The sequence below is a fragment of the Ctenopharyngodon idella genome, chromosome 3 (assembly GCF_019924925.1).
Source record: "Ctenopharyngodon idella isolate HZGC_01 chromosome 3, HZGC01, whole genome shotgun sequence".
Taxonomy (NCBI): domain Eukaryota; kingdom Metazoa; phylum Chordata; class Actinopteri; order Cypriniformes; family Xenocyprididae; genus Ctenopharyngodon; species Ctenopharyngodon idella.
Window position 1 is genome coordinate 19,621,362 of NC_067222.1, and position 18,876 is coordinate 19,640,237.

An 18,876-nucleotide genomic window follows, 5' to 3' on the forward strand; every position below is an offset into this window, starting at 1 on the left:
GCATTATCTAATTAAATATGGACTAATTTGCATACATTTCCAGGACAGAAATCTGAACAATGGATAAAGGCAGGTTCAAAATTCATGTTTTATATTGTTGACATATTGGTGTCAAACGTTTTTACAGAGGTTTTTTTTTTTAGATATCTTTTTATTACTCCATAAATCAGAAAATGCTGTCAACAGCGAGACTATATATACCGTTGCAAGAAAAAGTATGTGAACCACTTGCAGAATCTGTGAAAACATTAATAATTTTAACAAAATAAGGGAGATAATACAAAATGCATGTTATTTTTTTATTTAGTACTGTCCTGAGTAAGATATTTTACATAAAAGATGTTTACATATAATCCACAAGACAAAAAAAATAGCTGAATTTATTAAAATAACCCCATTCATAAGTATGTGAACCATTGATTCCTAATACTGTGTGTGGTTACCTGGATGATCTACAACTGTTTTTTTGTTTTGTGATGTTTGTTCATGAGTCCCTTGTTTGCTCTGAGCAGTTAAACTGAGCTCTGTTCTTCAGAAAAAATCTCCAGGTCCTGCAGATTGTTCAGTTTTCCAGCATTTTTTGCATATTTGAACCCTTTACAGCAGTGACTGAATGATTTTGAGATCCATCTTTTCACACTGAGGACAACTGAGGGACTTTTAAAAAAGGTTCAAACATTCACTGATGCTCCAGAAAAAAACATGATGCATTAATAGATGGGGGGTGAAAAAACATTTGGAATTTGAAGATCAAGGTAAATTGTATTTAATTTGTCTTCCGGGAAACATGTAAGTATTTTCTGTTGCCTCCGAAGGGCAGTACTAAATGAAAAAAAATGATATTCAAGCGAAATAAGAAAAATTTGGACCTCTTCATCCTGTTCAAAAGTTTTCACCCCCCGACTCTTAATGCATCATGTTTCCTTCTGGAGCATCAGTGAATGTTTGAACCTTTTTTAATAGTTGTGTTTGAGTCCCTCAGATGTCCTCAGTGTGAAAAGGTGGATCTTAAAATCATTCAGTCACTGCTGTAAAGGGTTCAAATATGCAAAAGATGGTGGAAAACTGAAGAATTTTTGGGACCTGGAGATTTTTTCTGAAGAACAGAGCTCAGTTTAACTGCTCAGAGCAAACAAAAGACTCATGAACAACCATCACAAAACAAACAAACAGTCATAGATCATCCAGGTAACCACACAGTATTGAGAATCAATGGTTCACAAACTTTTGAACTGGGTCATTTTAATAAATTCAGCATTTTTTTTGTCTTATGGATTATATGTAAACATCTTTTATGTAAAATATCTTACTCAGGACAGTACTAAATAAAAAATAACATGCATTTTGTATGATCTCTCTTATTTTGTTAAAATTTTGCACATTTTCACAGATTCTGCAAGTGGTTCACATACTTTTTCTTGCAACTGTATATATACTGTATATACTATATATATATATATATATATATATATATATATATTCACCATGTTTTTAGGAATACAATGAGATATATAAACCTTGCAAATGATATATAAACAACCCCCCAAACGACCTTCAGAATATATATAGGAATAAAACTGGAAAGTTTTATTTAAGTGCCACTGAAGTAGAAATTTCTGGAGATAACTGAAATCTAAAGAAACAGATCAAGTGTAGGCCTAATAAAATAAACTTAAATGTGCATTTTGGATGTTTTCTCTCCTCTTTTCTGAAAGAAGGTTTGTTGTGGTGACAGAATCACAAAATATTAACCAGTGTCTGTAGTGTCTTGTCATAAACAGTCTATTTCAAAACGAAGAATCATTTTCATTGTATGATATATAAACACTCACCAGTTTGAAAACACCCACAAATACAGAAACGCCCACTTTTGTTCCGCAGAGACCTCATACTCGCCACTAGAGGTCGTCATTATCACGGCTGTGATAAAATATCGCGAGAATTCCCCCTTTGGATAAAAACTCGTCGAACTCTCGTGCGGCCTTCTTCTTCCTGAACATACATCACGTAAGTTGATGCTGGCGCTTGTCATTGCTTAACAGAATCTGCTTTTATCTCCGCAATCGCAAAATAAAAATTATTACATTCGCATAGAAGTCATATGTATACGGTTTGCTAACAATGTGATCGCAAAATTAATCGTATAAAATGAGCAGGAATATTATTTTAGGGCACTTAATACCAGATGGTCTCAAAAATGGCGGTGAACTGGTGTTGCCAGTCATATATTTGTACGTTCTTGTATTATATGATTCGTGTTATATTACACAATTCCATATGCGTACTTTAGATATAATTTCTATGTTAGCTGATAAAATATAAACAAGTGAATTTATACATGTGCATTTATTCTCAACATGTGTCTGACATTAAGCGCGACTTACATTGTTTTACGGAGATGTTTTGTTGTTTTTATAGCAAATGGCGGACGACGCCGGTGGTAGAGGAGGTTTTCGCGGAGGTTTCGGCACTGGCGGCCGGGGTCGCGGTCGTGGTCGCGGCAGGGGCCGTGGAAGAGGCCGCGGTGCCCGGGGAGGCAAATCTGAGGATAAGGAGGTAAAGCATCACCTTACTACTACTCTGACTGTTATGATTTTGCGTTGTTAAATGTTTTACTAAAGTTATGCATACTCACTTGCATTCTGTACTGTTCTGTTGGTTTTTCCATTGTACCCCATGGCTTTTATTCATCATGCCAGTAGCTGTCAGTGTTAATGTCAGCTGTCAGTGTTGTATACCTGTAGCTTTCGTTTTATGTGCTAATAGATTGATTAATTTGTTTCATATAGTGGGTGCCTGTGACCAAACTTGGTCGTCTGGTGAAGGATATGAAGATCAAGACCCTGGAGGAAATCTATCTGTATTCTCTGCCAATCAAGGTACTAAAGTTGATATAAGAGTAAAATTCACCCTTTTCTATTTTCTAATTGCTTATGGATCTTGAAGTGAACAATTCATCCACACTTTTTTTTTTTTTTTTTTTTTAAATTAAGCTAGTAATGTTTAATCATTGTCACAACTGATAGTTCACCCAAAAATGAAAACTGTCAGCAATTACGCACTCACGTTGTTAAAAATCCATAAGACTTTTGTTAATCTTTGAAACATAAATTTAAGATATTATGGATGTTTTGGGTGAACAGACTTTCAATGCAGGAACAGATATCTCAGATTAAATTAAAAATATTTTCATTTGTGTTTTGAAGATGAATGTCTTATGGGTTTGGAGCGACCATGAGTGAGTAATTGACAATTTAAAGTTTTGGTTAAACTATCCATTTAACCACAGATGGCAATCCACAACCGACAATCGCGTAGAACCGATTCTTTATCAACGTACCTAATGATACAGAAGAAAAGATCTGTTGCTATTTCAGTTTCATGACTTTAAAGTTATAAAGACCTCCACAAAGTGTCATAAAACTGCTTTGCTTTTTGTGGAAACTTAATATGCTTTTCTTTCCTGTAGGAGTCTGAGATCATTGACTTCTTCCTGGGCTCAGCGCTGAAAGATGAAGTTCTGAAGATCATGCCTGTCCAGAAACAGACCAGGGCTGGTCAGCGCACCAGGTTTAAGGTGACTTGCTTCTTCCTGAGTGTTCAATACTAGTCCAATTCTTGCAGCTGATCCATAATCGCTCATGTTTCTCAACCTTCTAGGCCTTTGTCGCTATTGGTGACTACAATGGCCATGTTGGTCTGGGAGTGAAGTGCTCCAAAGAGGTAGCCACAGCTATCCGAGGAGCCATCATCCTGGCCAAACTGTCCATCATTCCCGTCAGAAGAGGATACTGGGGTAACAAGATCGGAAAACCACATACCGTGCCATGCAAGGTGAGACTTCAAAGGTTTTTATTATAATTAGCGACGTTTGAATTTGAACTTTTTTATTATATTTTTTTAATTGACTGAATATGTATTTGTTCAGGTGACCGGTCGCTGTGGTTCAGTCCTGGTGCGTCTCATTCCCGCTCCCCGTGGTACCGGCATTGTGTCTGCTCCTGTGCCCAAGAAACTGCTGATGATGGCTGGTATCGATGACTGCTACACCTCTGCGAGGGGCTGCACTGCCACTCTGGGCAACTTTGGTAAGGGACTTTTATTTGAATACCGTTTCAGGATACAGCTGTCCATGCTTAAGTATTTCGATGTTAAAAACTGTCATGTTTTCATTGCAGCCAAGGCCACCTTCGATGCAATCTCTAAGACTTACAGCTATCTGACACCTGATCTCTGGAAGGAAACAGTGTTTACCAAGTCTCCTTACCAGGTAATACATGCATTTCAAGACTTTTAACAAATGCATAGTGTCATAATTGAAACTAAAGTGTCGTCTTTGTTTCAGGAATTCACTGATCATCTGGCCAAGACTCACACCAGGGTCTCTGTTCAGAGGACTCAGGGAGCTCTTCAGGCAGCCTCCTAAATTTTGTACAATGGATTGAAATAAAAGTCCAGAAAGTAACCATTTTTGAGTCTTTGTGTTCTGTTTGACAAGTGTAAAAGCTAGTAGCACCGTTCGTGAGTTGATGTTTCTGATTTGCATACAAAAAAACTTTCCCAAGAAAGTGGACAAGTTAAAATTCTCAGGTGTTTTAGGTGGTTTAAAATTAAGAGATGTGCTACATTGTGATCATCATGGCTGAAGTGGCTTCAGGTGCCCTTTTGTCTAATGTCACAAACATCTAATAATCACTACAAACATTGGGAGAAATTTTCATAAATTAATTTATTTTACCTAAATTCATGAAATGCAGAATAAAAAATCCTTGACATGTAAACTAATTTTAAACTAGTTGGTATAAATCAGTGCTGAGACTTAAAGAAATGAGGATGTACAAATAAACGAGAAGCATTTGGTACGTATGAACTATCCACTTTCTAAGTAGCATATTTATACAATTTGACATGGATTCAATATGCAATACAAAATTTCCTGAGGTTAACTGCATTCATTTGATCGAAAATACAATAATGTGAAATATTTCAATTAAAAAAAATATATATATTAAAGTAATTTATTCCTGTGATCGAAGCTGAATTTTCATCCTTCAGTCTTCAGTGTCACATGATCCTTCAGAAATCATTCTAATATGATTTGATGCTCAAGAAACATTTCTTATAATCATCAATGTTGAAAACAGCTGTGCTGCTTCATATTTGTGTGGAAACATACTTTCCAGGACTGATGAGTAGAAAGTTCCAAAGAAGACCAATTATTTGCTTCTTTGTGAATATAAGTATTACATTTCTTTCCAAAACTTCACTGTTCCCAAACTTTTGAATGACAGCATCTGATATACACTGCCCGGCCAAAACAAAAAAAAAAAAAGTCGCTGTTTGGATTTAAATAGGCAAATGCTTAAGAGTCTATGAATGGATCATTATTGCAGTGATTATTATGTTTCTAGCATGTTCTATGTTTGTCAACAGTTCTTTTAACCCTAATTGATGGAGTGTGTAGATTTTCATGCCTTAAACAATCATGTACGAAGACACATCATGGCCATATTCCAGGATGACAATGTCAAGATTCACCAGGGTTAAAATTGTGAAAGAATGGTTCAGAGAGCATGAAGAATCATTTTCACACATGAATTGGCACCTCTGAGTCCAGACCTTAATTTCATTGAAAGTCTTTAGGATGTGCTGGAGTAGACTTCACAGAGTGCTCGACTCATGTATTGTCAATACAAGATTCAGAAATGAAAAGCTACACACTCCATCAGTTAGAAGAACTGTTGCCAAACATATAACATGTTAGAAACATAATAATCACTGTGTCAGTGATCCATTCATAGACTCTTAAGCATTTACCTATTTAAATCCAAACAGCGACTTTTTTTTGGCCAGGCAGTGTATATATATATGTATGTATATATATATATCCTGAAAAAGTGTCCTTGGGGGTTAGGTACCTTGCTCAAGGGCACCTCAGTTGTGGGTAATGAGAGTGGAAGAGTGCACTGTTCATTCACTTCCTCCACCTTCATTTACAGTACTGAGACTTGAACCTGCGACCTTCGGGTTACAAGTCCGACTCTTCTAACTATTAGGTCACAACTGAATAAGCCTGAGGCGGAAGGTAATGCAAAGTCACATCTGTACAGTAGAGGGCGCGCGCAGCTCAAACCTTTCAGCTGTGCTGCCATTCTGGTGAAGAACAGGACGCAGCAATAAACAAAACAGAAAAATCAAACACAAATGTGATGTTTATCTAAAGTCATTTTTGCTTATTAGTATGGTTGAACTAGATAAACGAAGGTCAGCAGCGAAGACTGTGGTTAATAAATTGAGGTTAAAAGAATATTTGTGTTATTTAACATTTATTGCAGGTTTGTGCAATATTCTGAGTTTGCATTTCAGTTTTTATTCATTTTGAGGAATACTGAATTTTGTGCAAGTGAGATGAATAAATGCTTGTTCACATTTAGTCTAGATCTACAATAACCCTCATGTTCACACAGCGCACACAACACCTCTGCACTTTATTTCTCTCAACATGTGGACAGGAGAGCTGTCAATCAATAAATGTGAAAAACAAAGAAACTTGCGTTACTTATTTGAAAAAGTAACTCAGATATTTTGTTGTGAATTTAAAAGTACAGCATTACTAGTCACTTGAAAAAAGTAATCAGATTGCGTAACGCACATTACTTGTATAGTTACCCCAAAAACTCTTGCCCCCCTCCGTTAAATACCGACTCTATCCAGCAAAAGGCATATAAGCACAGACACATACAGTACATGAAATAAATAAACTGTAATCTGATTTTTAAAATGTTGGAAATGTCTATGCAAAACCAACAACACAAACTGATAGTGAGCTGAAGGGAAAGTAATATATAAGGTAACTCTGACACTGGTGGGATTTTATTAATAGCAGCTACTCAAAAGTCACTTTCCAATAAACTTTATTTTACACTTTGATACACAGATGAGAGACGGACATAGAAAAGCCGAAAAACAGGAGGTTTATGCCTTCTGTGCCTCTGCCATCATCCTCTCCTTCTGCTTCATCAAACACTTTCGTGCGCTGGCGTATGCGCCGAGGTCCCCGTCTAGAAGAAATAAAGAGGTTAACAGCTAGAAAACTAATTCCTGTACATTCATATAAACAGCTTTGGTTTCAAGCTAAAGGATTTTAGACAACACCTACTGCAACTGGGCTTGTCCCATTGTATTATATATTGAATGGATTTAAAACGCCACTGCCAAACATTACTAGCTGACAAAATACTCACAGCGTGACTGAAATGCCTTGGACACTTCATCAAACTGCTTCAGTTCTTTGTTACAGTTCTGTCTGTAACTGGGACCCTCACGCTGCTGGCAGGCCCGAAGACGCTCCTGGACCACCTTCACGATCTCCTGATCCACCTTACTGCAGACAAAATTACAAGAAAAAATAGTGATTGTGTGCAAAAATAGAGATATATGAACAACAGTACTACAATGCTTTTTTTGATGAACATACTAGTCTCTCCTCCACTGCATCTCAGCCTCATAATAGCACAAATAATCTCCTTCCTGGCACTGAGTCAGCTCAGGAACACGGCGAAACTTCTGATGATAGTAGTGGGACTTCTTATCGCCCTGGATGCCTTCGATAATGCCTGGTAGAGCAAAAAAACAAAACAAAAAAACAAAACAAAAACAGGACCATAAAATAAGGAAAGAATTACAAGCCAAGTAGATTTTAGTTTGTCATTTGTTACAAAATACATATAGTTTGAATATATTGTTTTGATATTGATTGTTACAGTTTTGTTACCAATGTGTACAGATATTTTTGTCCTGCATACAATTTGCACTGCAGAATTTTTCAATATATACTTGTATTTGACTGAGAAGACAATGAATAAAACATAAACTCAAACGCACTGCTATTATAAAAACCACCAACCCAAATACAAACTTTAAAACTTTTATTATGTCCATTTCTCAGCTACCTTTAGAGGGTTTTTATTTACAGTTATGCATTGGGCAGATGCTTTGTATCCTGAGAAATGTACACTGCAGTAAAGGAAGAAATTTTTATTCCTTCAAGCATGTTAATATTGCTGAGAATCGAGCCTATGATCTTGGTGTTGCGAACTCCATGCTCTACTGTTTGAGATTCAGGATAACACACAGAATAAGTTCTTTTCGACATTTGTTTAAAATGTTTCTTAAAATGTTAAAAAAATAGTTGCAATACTGTTTATAATATTCATAATTTGCGATCATTTTTGTTATATATACGGTTTTAAAAATCATATATTCTCAGGTTTATTTTTCGAAATGTGTAATAAGTATTAATGTTGAGGTTTTCTGTACCAATTTTTCTTTGTTTTGTTTTCGTTTTCATGAAGTGATTTTAGGTGAAATGTATTAAATCCAAATAGGGTCAATTTGATTTGCACCCAATGATCTTTTATAGATATATATATAGATCAGTCCCCGCAGCATAAAAATCGTGTCACAATACAAGGGTTAAAACACAAATGCATGTCCATAATGTTCTTTTCACACTACAAAGGCTACTATATATGCAACTGTATGAATAAGCAGATGTAAACACTAGTGTAAAGTCACTTCACCTCTGAATGTGGTCACTGGCACATCCACCGAGTAGTAGAAGAGCTTCGACAATATTAAAGCTGGATTCGGCAGAGCCGTTTGTTTATCCACCACTGGAGTCTGGCGGGGAGGCTCTGGATACACATCTTTATCGTGATCCTGCGGCATTTTCGACCATTTATGAGAAGGGAATTTTCAAAAACCCTTTAATCGACCTCAATCTCCCTTCTCTCTCCTCCACAATGCGCATGCGCGCTTCACAAAACATGGCGAGAAAGGTCACCGAGCTACGATTAAAAACTCAGTGGAAATTACTTTTATTTATTTTTAAATAATATTTATTTAAAAACTAAACTCATGCTATTAATCTGTATAAAACTGCCCGTTTTATATCCTCGTTTCGTTTATAAACTGCCAGGTTGAAGGTGAAAGGTTATGCACGCAATTATTTTTTCTACCAACAGAGTTCGTCGTTGCACTACTGGACAATGTATTATTATTATTTTTTTATTTCAAAACTGAATTGAGACATAAAGTTATACATAATACAGAAAGTTCTCAATTATAAAACTACAGCAAAGGCAAATACAATATGCGAAAATAGTGATTTATAAACTAATAAGTCGTTTCAAGGCTTCCCATTAAGTCTGGCATTCTTACTCATTAAAAATCTCAACAATTACTCGTCTACATTTACAAAACCACCGAAAATAGGTTTAATAAGTTGAAGTAACGTAATTTATGTAATTATGTTACACAGAATAGACATGTTTGTGTGGTTTTGTTATGTAAATGACGTCTAGCAGTCAGTACTTTAGCTGATATCTATTGTGTAGTTGGTTCTTATGGTTGAGAAACTATTATTTTGCTATAATATCTGAGCTAATTTGTGATATTACGCCTTTTTAATACTGTGGATCTCTGCTGTCACACACTTGTGCAGTCGCGATTGCGTGATCACGTGGTACAGACACGCTTCTTCCACTCTTTGATTCAAAACGCCGGTTGATACAGAAAGTTCCAGTCGTTCATTTAAACTTCACCACGGTCCGTGTAGTCATGTCTTTCTGCTCGTTCTCCGGAGCGGAGTTTTATAAAGATCATTTTGAGACTGGTAAGTTAATTGACCCCGATGTAGCTGCTGTATAACATATGTAAACAAGGCAACTTATGTAAGATCATGTATGTAACTTGTGTTATTTGATTAATACAACTATGGGAATGTCTTGTTTTAAAGTTATCACACATGGTTCTTATTGCTTCGAGAAGACAAATCCTTTTTAGCCTTTGCTTCAGACTATTGCTTGACGTGATTATATGATTATTTGACTGTAATATTGCCAAAGCATCAATAAAAATGTAACCGTAAAGGTTGATTTATGTTAATGCGAGTTGCATTTCTTCATCCTTAAGTCTCAGTGATCAGTTTAATAGGTAACACTTTACAATAAAGTCTAATTTTTTTTAACTTTAGCTAATGTATTAACTAACATGAACTAACCGTGAGCAATACACTGATGAGCCAAAACATTATGACCACCTGCCTAATATGTTGTTGGTCCTCTGTGTGCTGCCAAACCAACACCGTCCCACAGAGGCATTGACTTTACAAGACCCTGAAGGTGTCCTGTGGTCTCTGGCATCAAGGCATTAGCAGCAGATCCTTCATGTCCTGTAGTTTGTGAGGTGGAACCGCCATTGATTGAACTTGTTGGTCCAGCACATCCCGCAGATGCTCGATTGGATTGAGATCTGGGGAATTTGGTGGCTGGGGCAACACCTTGAACTTTTCATAATGTTTCTTAAACCATGCCTAAACAATGTGTGCATTGTGGCAGGGTGCATTATCCTTCTGAAAGAGGGAACACCACTGTCATGAAGGGGTGTACCTGGTCTGCAACAATGTTTAGGTAGGTAGGACATGTCAAATTTACATCCACATGAATGGACCCAGGGTTTCCTAGCAGAACATTGTCTAGAACATCACACTCCCTCTATCAGCTTGTCGTCGTCCCACAGTGCATCCTGGTGCCGTCACTTCCCCAGGTAAATGGCGCACACGTGCACAGCCGTCCATGTGATGTAAAAGAAAACGAGACTCATCGTACTGGGCAACCTTCTTCCACTGCTCCAAGCTCCAGTTCTGACGCTCATGTACCCATTTTAGCTGTTTTCTACGGTGGACAGGGGTCATCATTGGCACTCTGTGGATATGCAGCCCCACGTTCCTCCCATAGCCATCATTAAAATTTTGTGTGACTTGTGCCACAGTAGACCTTCTGTTGGCTCGGTCCAGATGGGATAGCCTTAGTTGCCCTCATGCATCGATGAGTCTTGAGCGCCCAACACCATGTCGCCGGTTTGTGGTTTGACCCTCCTCGGACACTGTTGGTAAATTCTCACCACTGCTGACCGGTAGCAACACACAAGCCTTGCCATTTCAGAGATGCTCTGACACAGTTGCCTTGCCATAACAATCTGGCCTTTGTCAAAGTTGCTCAGATCTTTATTCCTTCCCATTCCCCATTTCTCCCAAATCCAACACATTGATTACGAGAACTGATTGTTTGCTTACCCTCTAATCTACCCAGACCTTAATATGTGTCCTTTAGGAGATGATCAACAATGTTTTTGAATACTAGTGTAGTGACTTTTGTCAAGTTTGTAACTGTATAAAATAAGATCATCCGAGTTTCAAACCGCTTGTGTGTGTGTTTCTCCTGCAGGCATGTATGTTTGTGCTGAATGTGGAAATGAGCTGTTCTCCAGCAGAACCAAATACGAGCATTCATCACCCTGGCCAGCCTTCACAGAAACCATCCATGAAAACAGTGTGTCTAAACATGAGGAGAGACGGGGAGCTTACAAGGTGAAAGATAAAGTGGTTTCCAGTCTGTAGATGAACTCAAGACCTGCACTACATCACAATTTCATTGAGTATTTAAGGGATTAGTCCACTTTCAAATAAAAATTTCCTGATAATTTACTCACCCCCATGTCATCCAACATGTTTATGTCTTTCTTTCTTCAGTCGAAAAGAAATTAAGGTTTCTGAGGAAAACATTCCAGGATTTTTCTCCATATAGTGGACTTCAGCGGCTACCAACGGGTTGAAGGTCCAATTTGCAGTTTCAATGGGTCTTATCTAGCAAAACGATTGGTCATTTTCTAAAAAAAAATATATATATATTATATGCTTTTTAACCACAAATGCCTCGGTTGGAATCGCATAGAGCCCTGAATTTTGGACCTTCAACCCGTTGTACCCCGGTGAAATCCACTATATGGAGAAAAATCCTGGAATGTTTTCCTCAAAAACCTTAATTTCTTTTCAACTGAAGAAAGAAAGGCATAAACATTTTGGATGATATGGGGGTGAGTAAATTATCAAAAAAATTTAATTCTGAAGTGAAGTAATCCTTTAATGCTGCCTTCACATGCTATCGGAATTGTCATAAATACAAGTTTCCTAGGTAAAAATTGGACATGAATGCCCTCTCAAGATACCACTGGGATAATTTTGATACCCATGTTCCAGAGTTGGGCGTGCCATAAACTTTATACATGGTGGAGGGGAGAAGGATTGCTGCTGTGACTGCTATTCTGCTTTATTCATTTTTTCCGTGTCATTAAAGTAGTGCATATTTACATACATGAATAACCATTTGAAGCGTATTGTATGTTTTACACAGAGCGCAAATAGTCTGTATTTGACCAAAATTTCAGAATCGTCAGCAAGATGACTATAGATAGCACTGTGAATGTTTATATGGTTGTCAATGAATGGGATGCTAAATATCATTTTGGCTTTAATACGATTTTCCCAATAAATAGGCAAGAATAAACCTGGATTCCTCCATGATTCCTCTTCTTTCTGTCAACAAAGCACTTGAATGCGACAAGCTCGTAATCTTGGGGAAGTAGGAAATTTCCGATAGCATTTGAAGGCAGCTTAAAGTCATTAAAGGGTTAGCTCACCCAAAAATGAAAATTGTCGTCATACTTACCTCATGCCGTTCCAAACCCATAAGACTTTTGTTCATCTTCAGAACACAAATAAAGATCTTTTAATGAAATCTGAGGGATTTCTGCCCATCCACTGAAAGACTATTCACCCAAAACTCTGATGCTTCAAAACTTCTGAAAAGTCTTCTGAAAAGACACAATCACTTTATATGATGAATAGATTTAATTCAGATTTAATAAACAGAAGCTCATCCATACTTGAGGGTGAGTAATTGATGGCAATGTTCATTTTTGGGTGAACTAACCCTTTAATCTCTGATCCAGAGAATGTGAACAATGAATTATGTAACATCTTTTACAGGTTAAATGTGGTAAGTGTGGAAATGGTCTTGGCCATGAGTTTGTGAATGACGGACCCAAGCGTGGCCTCTCACGCTTCTGAATATTCAGCAGCTCTCTGAAGTTCGTTCCTAAAGGTATACACTTTTACAACAAGCAATACAAGTAAGCTATATTATGATATTTGGATGTATATATTAGCATATCTATCATTAAATAAAGCCCCACAATCATTCTAAAATAAAATATCCAATGCACCACTGTGATAGTAAACTATTCAGAATCTGAATTTGTAAACTAATGGCTGTTAAAATGATCTAAATACATAGTAATAGCATCCTATATTTCTTCAAGTAAGCTATTGATAACTGCTTCTATCTATGTACAGTATGTCTTTTGATACATCTGAAATGTCTCACAGCCCTCTCTCTTTCTTCCACAGTCAAGAATGAACAGCAGTAGAGCCAGATGGTTGGATAAGCATGTGAGGATGTTTCAGTAAGAGCATATGGAGAAGCTTGGATGTGTTTACCATGTGGATGGTGAATGAAACGCTCTGATGAAAAGCCCACAGAGGAACCTTCAGAGTGATGATGTGTAAAACAGCCTCATGGGAAACATGAAGAAGCTTACTCCGAATAACTGCTACTACCAATCCGTACGCACAACTATGCAAGATCAAGTCTGTTGTAATATGCACAATATACACTACCATTCACATTTTTTAAAATGTTTTAAATAAAGTCTCTTCTGCAATAAAAGTTTTCAAAATAATAATACTAAAATAAAAATCATTTTGCCTGTTATAGATCACTAGTTACATTTTAAAGTGTTAGTCTTTTGGTTACTTGATAACAAGGATCCTAAATGCTGATTTAATCATTTCTGCAGCCTCACTTGGTCATGTGGAGATCATCTTTTAGATGTTGTTTAGCACAAGGGTGTCCAAACCTGCTCCTGGAGGGCCACTGTCCTGCAGAGTTTAGCTCTAACTTGCCTCAACACGCCTGGAAGTTTCTAGTATGCCTAGTAAGACCTTGATAAGCTGGTTCAGGTGTGTTTAAGTAGGGTTGAAGCTAAACTGCAGGACAGTGGCCCTCCAGGAGCAGGACTGGACACCCCTGCTTTAGCACATTTATCACTTGAAATAATTGATGTATTTACGTGTTTAGAACAATGCCAAAAGATCAATTTTGGAAACAATTTCTGCTGTTTCTGAATATCACTGTTTGTGTGCTCACTACAGAGATTTCAATCATTAAACTTTGATTGATTGTTAAACTTCTGCATTTTTGTGTTGTTACATATTGATGAAAAGCCCAGGAGATGCTCAAAGTTTAAAATCCCATTTAAACAACTTCTTAGAAAAAATGGGATTAGTAAATAAATTGTTTGTGGGAATGAATATGGAGCTTGACAGTTTGAACCTATAAAGACTAGGGTTGCAAAGGGGCGGAAAGTTTCCGGTAAATTTCCGGAAACTTTCCACGGGAACTTAACCTGTGGAATTTTGGAAATATTCCAATTTGGAAACTTAACAGGAATTTACGGGAATTTATGAGAATTTATGGCAATTAATTGGAAATTTTGGGAAATATATATAAATGTATAATATTTATATAAAATGTATCATATACAAACATAAATATAAACATTTTGTTTGGTCATAACATGAAATTTCTTTTTCGAATTCAATTAATTCTAATTTAGTAAATATGTAAAATAAATATTTTTATTGCAGCAATTGTTATGTGTTATTTATTTCAGTGTCACATGATCCTTCAGAAATCATTCTAATATGCTGATTTGATACTCCGTTATTATCAATGTTGAAAACAGTTGTTTTGCTTAATATTTTTTTGGAACCTGTGATACTTTTTTTCAGGATTCATTGATGAATAAAAGGGTTAAAAAGAACAGCATTTATTCAAAATAAAAAAAATCTTTTCTAACAATATCACTTTTTATCAATTTCACACATCCTTGCTGAATAAAAGTATTAATTTTTTTCAAAAAAAAAAAAAAAAGAAAAAATTACTGACCCCAAAAATTTGACCGGTAGTGTATATTGTTACAAAAGATTTCTATTTTAAAGAAATGCTGTTCTTTAACTTTTTATTCAAAGAATCCTGAAAAAAAGTATCACAGGTTATAAAATAATATTAAGCAGCACAACTGTTTCCAACATTGATATTTGAGTATCAAATCATCATATTAGAATGACTTCTGAAGGATCATGTGACACTGAAGACTGGAGCAATGATGCTGAAAATTCAGCTTTGCATCACAGGAATAAATTATATTTCGATATATATTAAAATAGAAAACCATAATTTTAAATTGTGGTTATATTTCACAATATTACTGTTTTTTTTTCTGTATTCTTGATCAAATGTGCATGTTATGGACTGGGGGAATGCACAGTGCATGCACGTGGTGTGGCCTCAATAGCCCTGCAGTAAGTCAGTGTGCTGTGTGAATGTCAGGGTAAAAATTCAACTGAAATTGCATTAAATCTGGTTGTTTTAATCAAAATTATGCTGTAAGATGTTTTTTTTTTTTCCAACTACATTTAAGTACCCTGTTATAGGCTAACCTGCAATTTTGCAAATTCCCTGTTTATTCCCATTAATTCCCATATATTCCCGTTAATTCCCATGGAAAGTTTCCAGCTTTGAAAATTCCCGGAATTTTGCAACCCTAATAAAGACACATTTACAGTCTCTGTAGCAGTCTCTGTCTTGACAGTAAGGATCACATTATATATATATATATATATATATATATATATATATATATATATATAATGCTGCACTAAATTGATATGCACTAAATATCAAACACCAGTGTCAGCATCAACAGTAAAGAGGCGACTTCAGGATGCTGGACTTCATGGCAGACTGGCCAATAAAAACAAAAGACTGAGATGGGCAAAAGAGCACAGACATTGGACACTGGAAGACTGGAATAAGGTGTTGTGGTCAGATGAGTCCAAGTTTGAGGTCTTTGGATCAAACAGAAGAACATTTGTGAGATGCAGAACAAATGAAAAGATGCTAGAACAGTGCTTAATACCTTCGGTCAAGCATGGTGGAGGCAGCGTGATGGTCTGGGGGTGCTTTGGAGGTGGTAAAATAGGAGATTTGTACAGAGTGGAAGGGACCTTGAGGAAAGAAAGCTATCACAAGATTTTGCAACACCATGCCATACCCTGTGGACAGCACTTGATTGGGGCCAATTTCATCCTACAACAGGATAATGACCCAAAACACACCTCCAAAATCTGTCAGCAATATTTGAAGAATAAGCAGTCAGCTGGAATTCTGACTGTAATGAAGTGGCCAGCACATTCTCCGGATCTGAACCCTATTGAGCTGTTGGTACGGAAGAAGACTCCATCTTGTGAGAGATCCTCCAGGAAGCATGGGGTGAAATCTCATCAGATTACCTTGAAAAATTGACAGCTAGAATGCCTAGTCTGCCAGGCTGTAATTGCTGCAATAGGTGTTTTTTTAAAAAAAATGTTATATGAAGGCAAAGTTTGAAGAACACATTCATAATTTCCATCAAAATCATTATTTCTAACTCTGAAAATGTCAGCATGTCCTTTGCTATATTTACTATTCAGACTAATGTCATGTGTTTCCATGGAAAACAATAAAATTTCTAAGTGATCCCAAACTTTTGAGCAGTAGTGTGTGTGTGTGTGTGTGTGTGTGTGTGTGTGTGTGTATATATATATATATATATATATATATATATTATTTTTTTTATTTTTTTTGTGGTGTGCGGTGGTGTTTTAAAATGAGGAGGCAACGTGTGTTTTTACACTATGTAATGTTCTATTTATTAAAACCAAGTATAAATTTTATCAAGTTAGTGTTTTTACGCATTTTTACATTTATTGCAAAATAATAACTAAAGGCAGTAACAATTTAAACAATATAGCTTTTCTTTTTAATAGTCAATTTATTTTCAGCAGTCATCAAGCTTGTACACACTGGTCACTCACTCACAGACACAATGTACCTTTAATTTCACCACGCTGATTGCTCACTAAAACCCCCCGAGTCATCATGTTTTCAGGCCATTTCGAGTTTGATTTTGACATGAAATAAAGTTGTGATATCTAAGTGACAGTTATTTACTTACTTTTTAATAAGTCCAATCATAACCAATCATATCCAATCATAGCGCGATGGAGACATTGCCTCCTCTCACGTGACTTTCCTCCATTCATTCTCAATTACCCCCCACTAAACCCACCGCACGCTTAGGGGGCTCTGCTTTGTTGAGCTGAAGGGAGGCAGAGAGACACGGACTCCGCTTTAACTTCACCTGCGGGTGTCGCTGTTTGACAATGTTTCTTTAGAAAAACGAGTGACTTTTACACTTTTTAATGTCAAATTTTGTAACATTTGCGTTGTTTTATATTTGTAATATGGAATATTTTCTCATCCAGTTTTTTTGAGGAGGCGCTGCCTCCCTTGCCTCCTCGGAGGAAACACCTCTGATATATATATATATATATATATATATATATATATCAAAATCAAATGGCCACTGAAAGGAGTTATTTGAGAATAGATTTTCCTACATGCGAGGTTGAGCTGCTGTTCTGATATATTGTATGCAATAATTTAGTCAATTTGCAACACAAAGCTGCTCTGATTAAAGTACATTTAGTCTAGTTAAATATTACACATCATAACTTCCATTGTCGGGGCTCTTGAAAGTGAGAAAACAAATCAGCCTCGACAATTTTGCAGAGTGAGAATAGCATGATATGGCCACGAAATAGGTAGTCGGATGGTCTTTCTTCTTTTTTATTTAGAAAAGAAAAACATTATGTTTCCCATTCAGTGATTTTGTCATTGTCAGACATTGCATTTGCATTTAAAACAATCAAAATGGTTGTGCTTTTCAGCAATTTGAGACTCAAGAATGTTAATTCTTTTTCAAATCAGCTTTTTCTATCAACTGTAAATGTCATAGTCACAATGCCATCTATCCCAGCTTGAAGTTCATCATGTTCCTGGACGCTTGACACTCCTTTAGGGGTCCCAGTGAGAATGAGATCACCTTCTTCCAAAGAGATGATCTCACTGATGTAGTTTATGAGATATGGAATGGAAAAGATCATCTGGGATGTGCTTCCATTCTGTTTCAGGATATTGTTCACCTTCAACCACAGATTGATGCTCCCAGGGTCTGGGATCTTCTCCTTGGGAATGAAGTCACTAATAGGGCATGAAGTGTTGAAAGCTTTGGCCAGGGTCCATGGAAGACCTTTGGACTTGCATTCATCCTGAATGTCCCGAGCTGTCATGTCCAGGCATAACACATATCCAGCCACATGGTCCATGGCTGAAGACTGAGGAATAGCAGTTCCTCCTTTACCAATGACCACCCCGAGCTCAACTTCATGGTGGAGATTGCTGGTGTAGAAGGGGACCAGAATCGGAGACCCTTCCCTAATGTAAGCAGACGGAGGCTTCAGGAAAAGCACAGGTTCGCTGGGAATTGCATTTTTGAGTTCTTTTGCGTGATCTGCATAGTTTCTCCCGACGCATATTATTTTCCTTCCCCATTCCCAAAAGCGAGCAATATTCCTTGCGCTCATTTTGGAGCCCAACACCAGCGAGTCCTGCAGCCGGAAATAAAGTGACCTTTGGTCGCTTGATAACGGTGGGCAGTGAGACACGTTAGTACAGTACGAAAAATGTAAATCTAGTGCAAATAAAACAAAGAAGAATCCGATACAGTTGTCTGAATTAAGTCAAGGAAAAATTATTTGGCTTGACGAAGTTCAACACAATCACGAAGCCCGAAAGTGATATCAAAAATCCTACTACGGCGAAGGCTTACCTTATGAATATTAATTAGGTCTCACAAGCGTTCTTGAAATCTGTCCTATGGCGAAAGCTGCGTGATTGAATATTAATGAGGTTTTGCTTACGGCCATCCAATGACAACGCTCGATTCTAAAGTTTATCTCGATTTATCTCT

At 36.8% G+C, this 18,876-nt stretch overlaps 4 protein-coding genes across 6 annotated transcripts in view; 2 read left to right on the plus strand and 2 right to left on the minus strand.

The window, feature by feature from the left end:
- Window positions 1-4,465, plus strand: part of rps2 (ribosomal protein S2) — a 71,148-nt gene extending 66,683 nt beyond the window's left edge. Inside the window, exons 1-8 of one of the 2 annotated variants that reach the window (XM_051884918.1) lie at window positions 1,862-2,007; window positions 2,419-2,556; window positions 2,790-2,879; window positions 3,470-3,577; window positions 3,661-3,834; window positions 3,929-4,088; window positions 4,179-4,270; window positions 4,346-4,465. In XM_051884918.1, the coding sequence (XP_051740878.1) occupies window positions 2,422-2,556; window positions 2,790-2,879; window positions 3,470-3,577; window positions 3,661-3,834; window positions 3,929-4,088; window positions 4,179-4,270; window positions 4,346-4,426 (840 nt within the window). In that variant the 5' untranslated portion in view covers window positions 1,862-2,007; window positions 2,419-2,421 and the 3' untranslated portion in view covers window positions 4,427-4,465. Of the gene's footprint in view, window positions 1-1,861; window positions 2,008-2,418; window positions 2,557-2,789; window positions 2,880-3,469; window positions 3,578-3,660; window positions 3,835-3,928; window positions 4,089-4,178; window positions 4,271-4,345 lie in introns of those variants that run through there. The other variant, XM_051884928.1, reaches the window with a different exon arrangement.
- Window positions 4,466-6,897: 2,432 nt separating this feature from the next.
- On the minus strand, window positions 6,898-8,836 carry ndufb10 (NADH:ubiquinone oxidoreductase subunit B10). The gene is made up of 4 exons (XM_051884954.1): window positions 8,583-8,836; window positions 7,478-7,616; window positions 7,245-7,384; window positions 6,898-7,061 (listed from the first exon to the last, which is right to left on the minus strand). The coding sequence occupies exons 1-4, from the start codon at window positions 8,728-8,730 to the stop codon at window positions 6,976-6,978; spliced, it is 513 nt and encodes a 170-aa protein (XP_051740914.1). The 5' UTR covers window positions 8,731-8,836; the 3' UTR covers window positions 6,898-6,975.
- Window positions 8,837-9,424: 588 nt separating this feature from the next.
- msrb1a (methionine sulfoxide reductase B1a) lies at window positions 9,425-14,148 on the plus strand. 2 transcript variants are annotated; one of them, XM_051884965.1, is made up of 4 exons: window positions 9,425-9,676; window positions 11,289-11,431; window positions 12,890-13,032; window positions 13,310-14,148. In XM_051884965.1, the coding sequence occupies exons 1-4, from the start codon at window positions 9,622-9,624 to the stop codon at window positions 13,317-13,319; spliced, it is 351 nt and encodes a 116-aa protein (XP_051740925.1). In that variant the 5' UTR covers window positions 9,425-9,621; the 3' UTR covers window positions 13,320-14,148. The 2 variants fall into 2 exon arrangements, with proteins under 2 accessions (XP_051740925.1, XP_051740934.1); XM_051884974.1 differs by having other exon boundaries at window positions 12,890-13,004.
- Window positions 14,149-17,677: 3,529 nt separating this feature from the next.
- Window positions 17,678-18,732, minus strand: fahd1 (fumarylacetoacetate hydrolase domain containing 1). The gene has a single exon (XM_051887474.1). It carries the CDS (start codon window positions 18,488-18,490, stop codon window positions 17,831-17,833), a length of 660 nt encoding a protein of 219 aa, XP_051743434.1. The 5' UTR covers window positions 18,491-18,732; the 3' UTR covers window positions 17,678-17,830.
- Window positions 18,733-18,876: the final 144 nt, after the last annotated feature.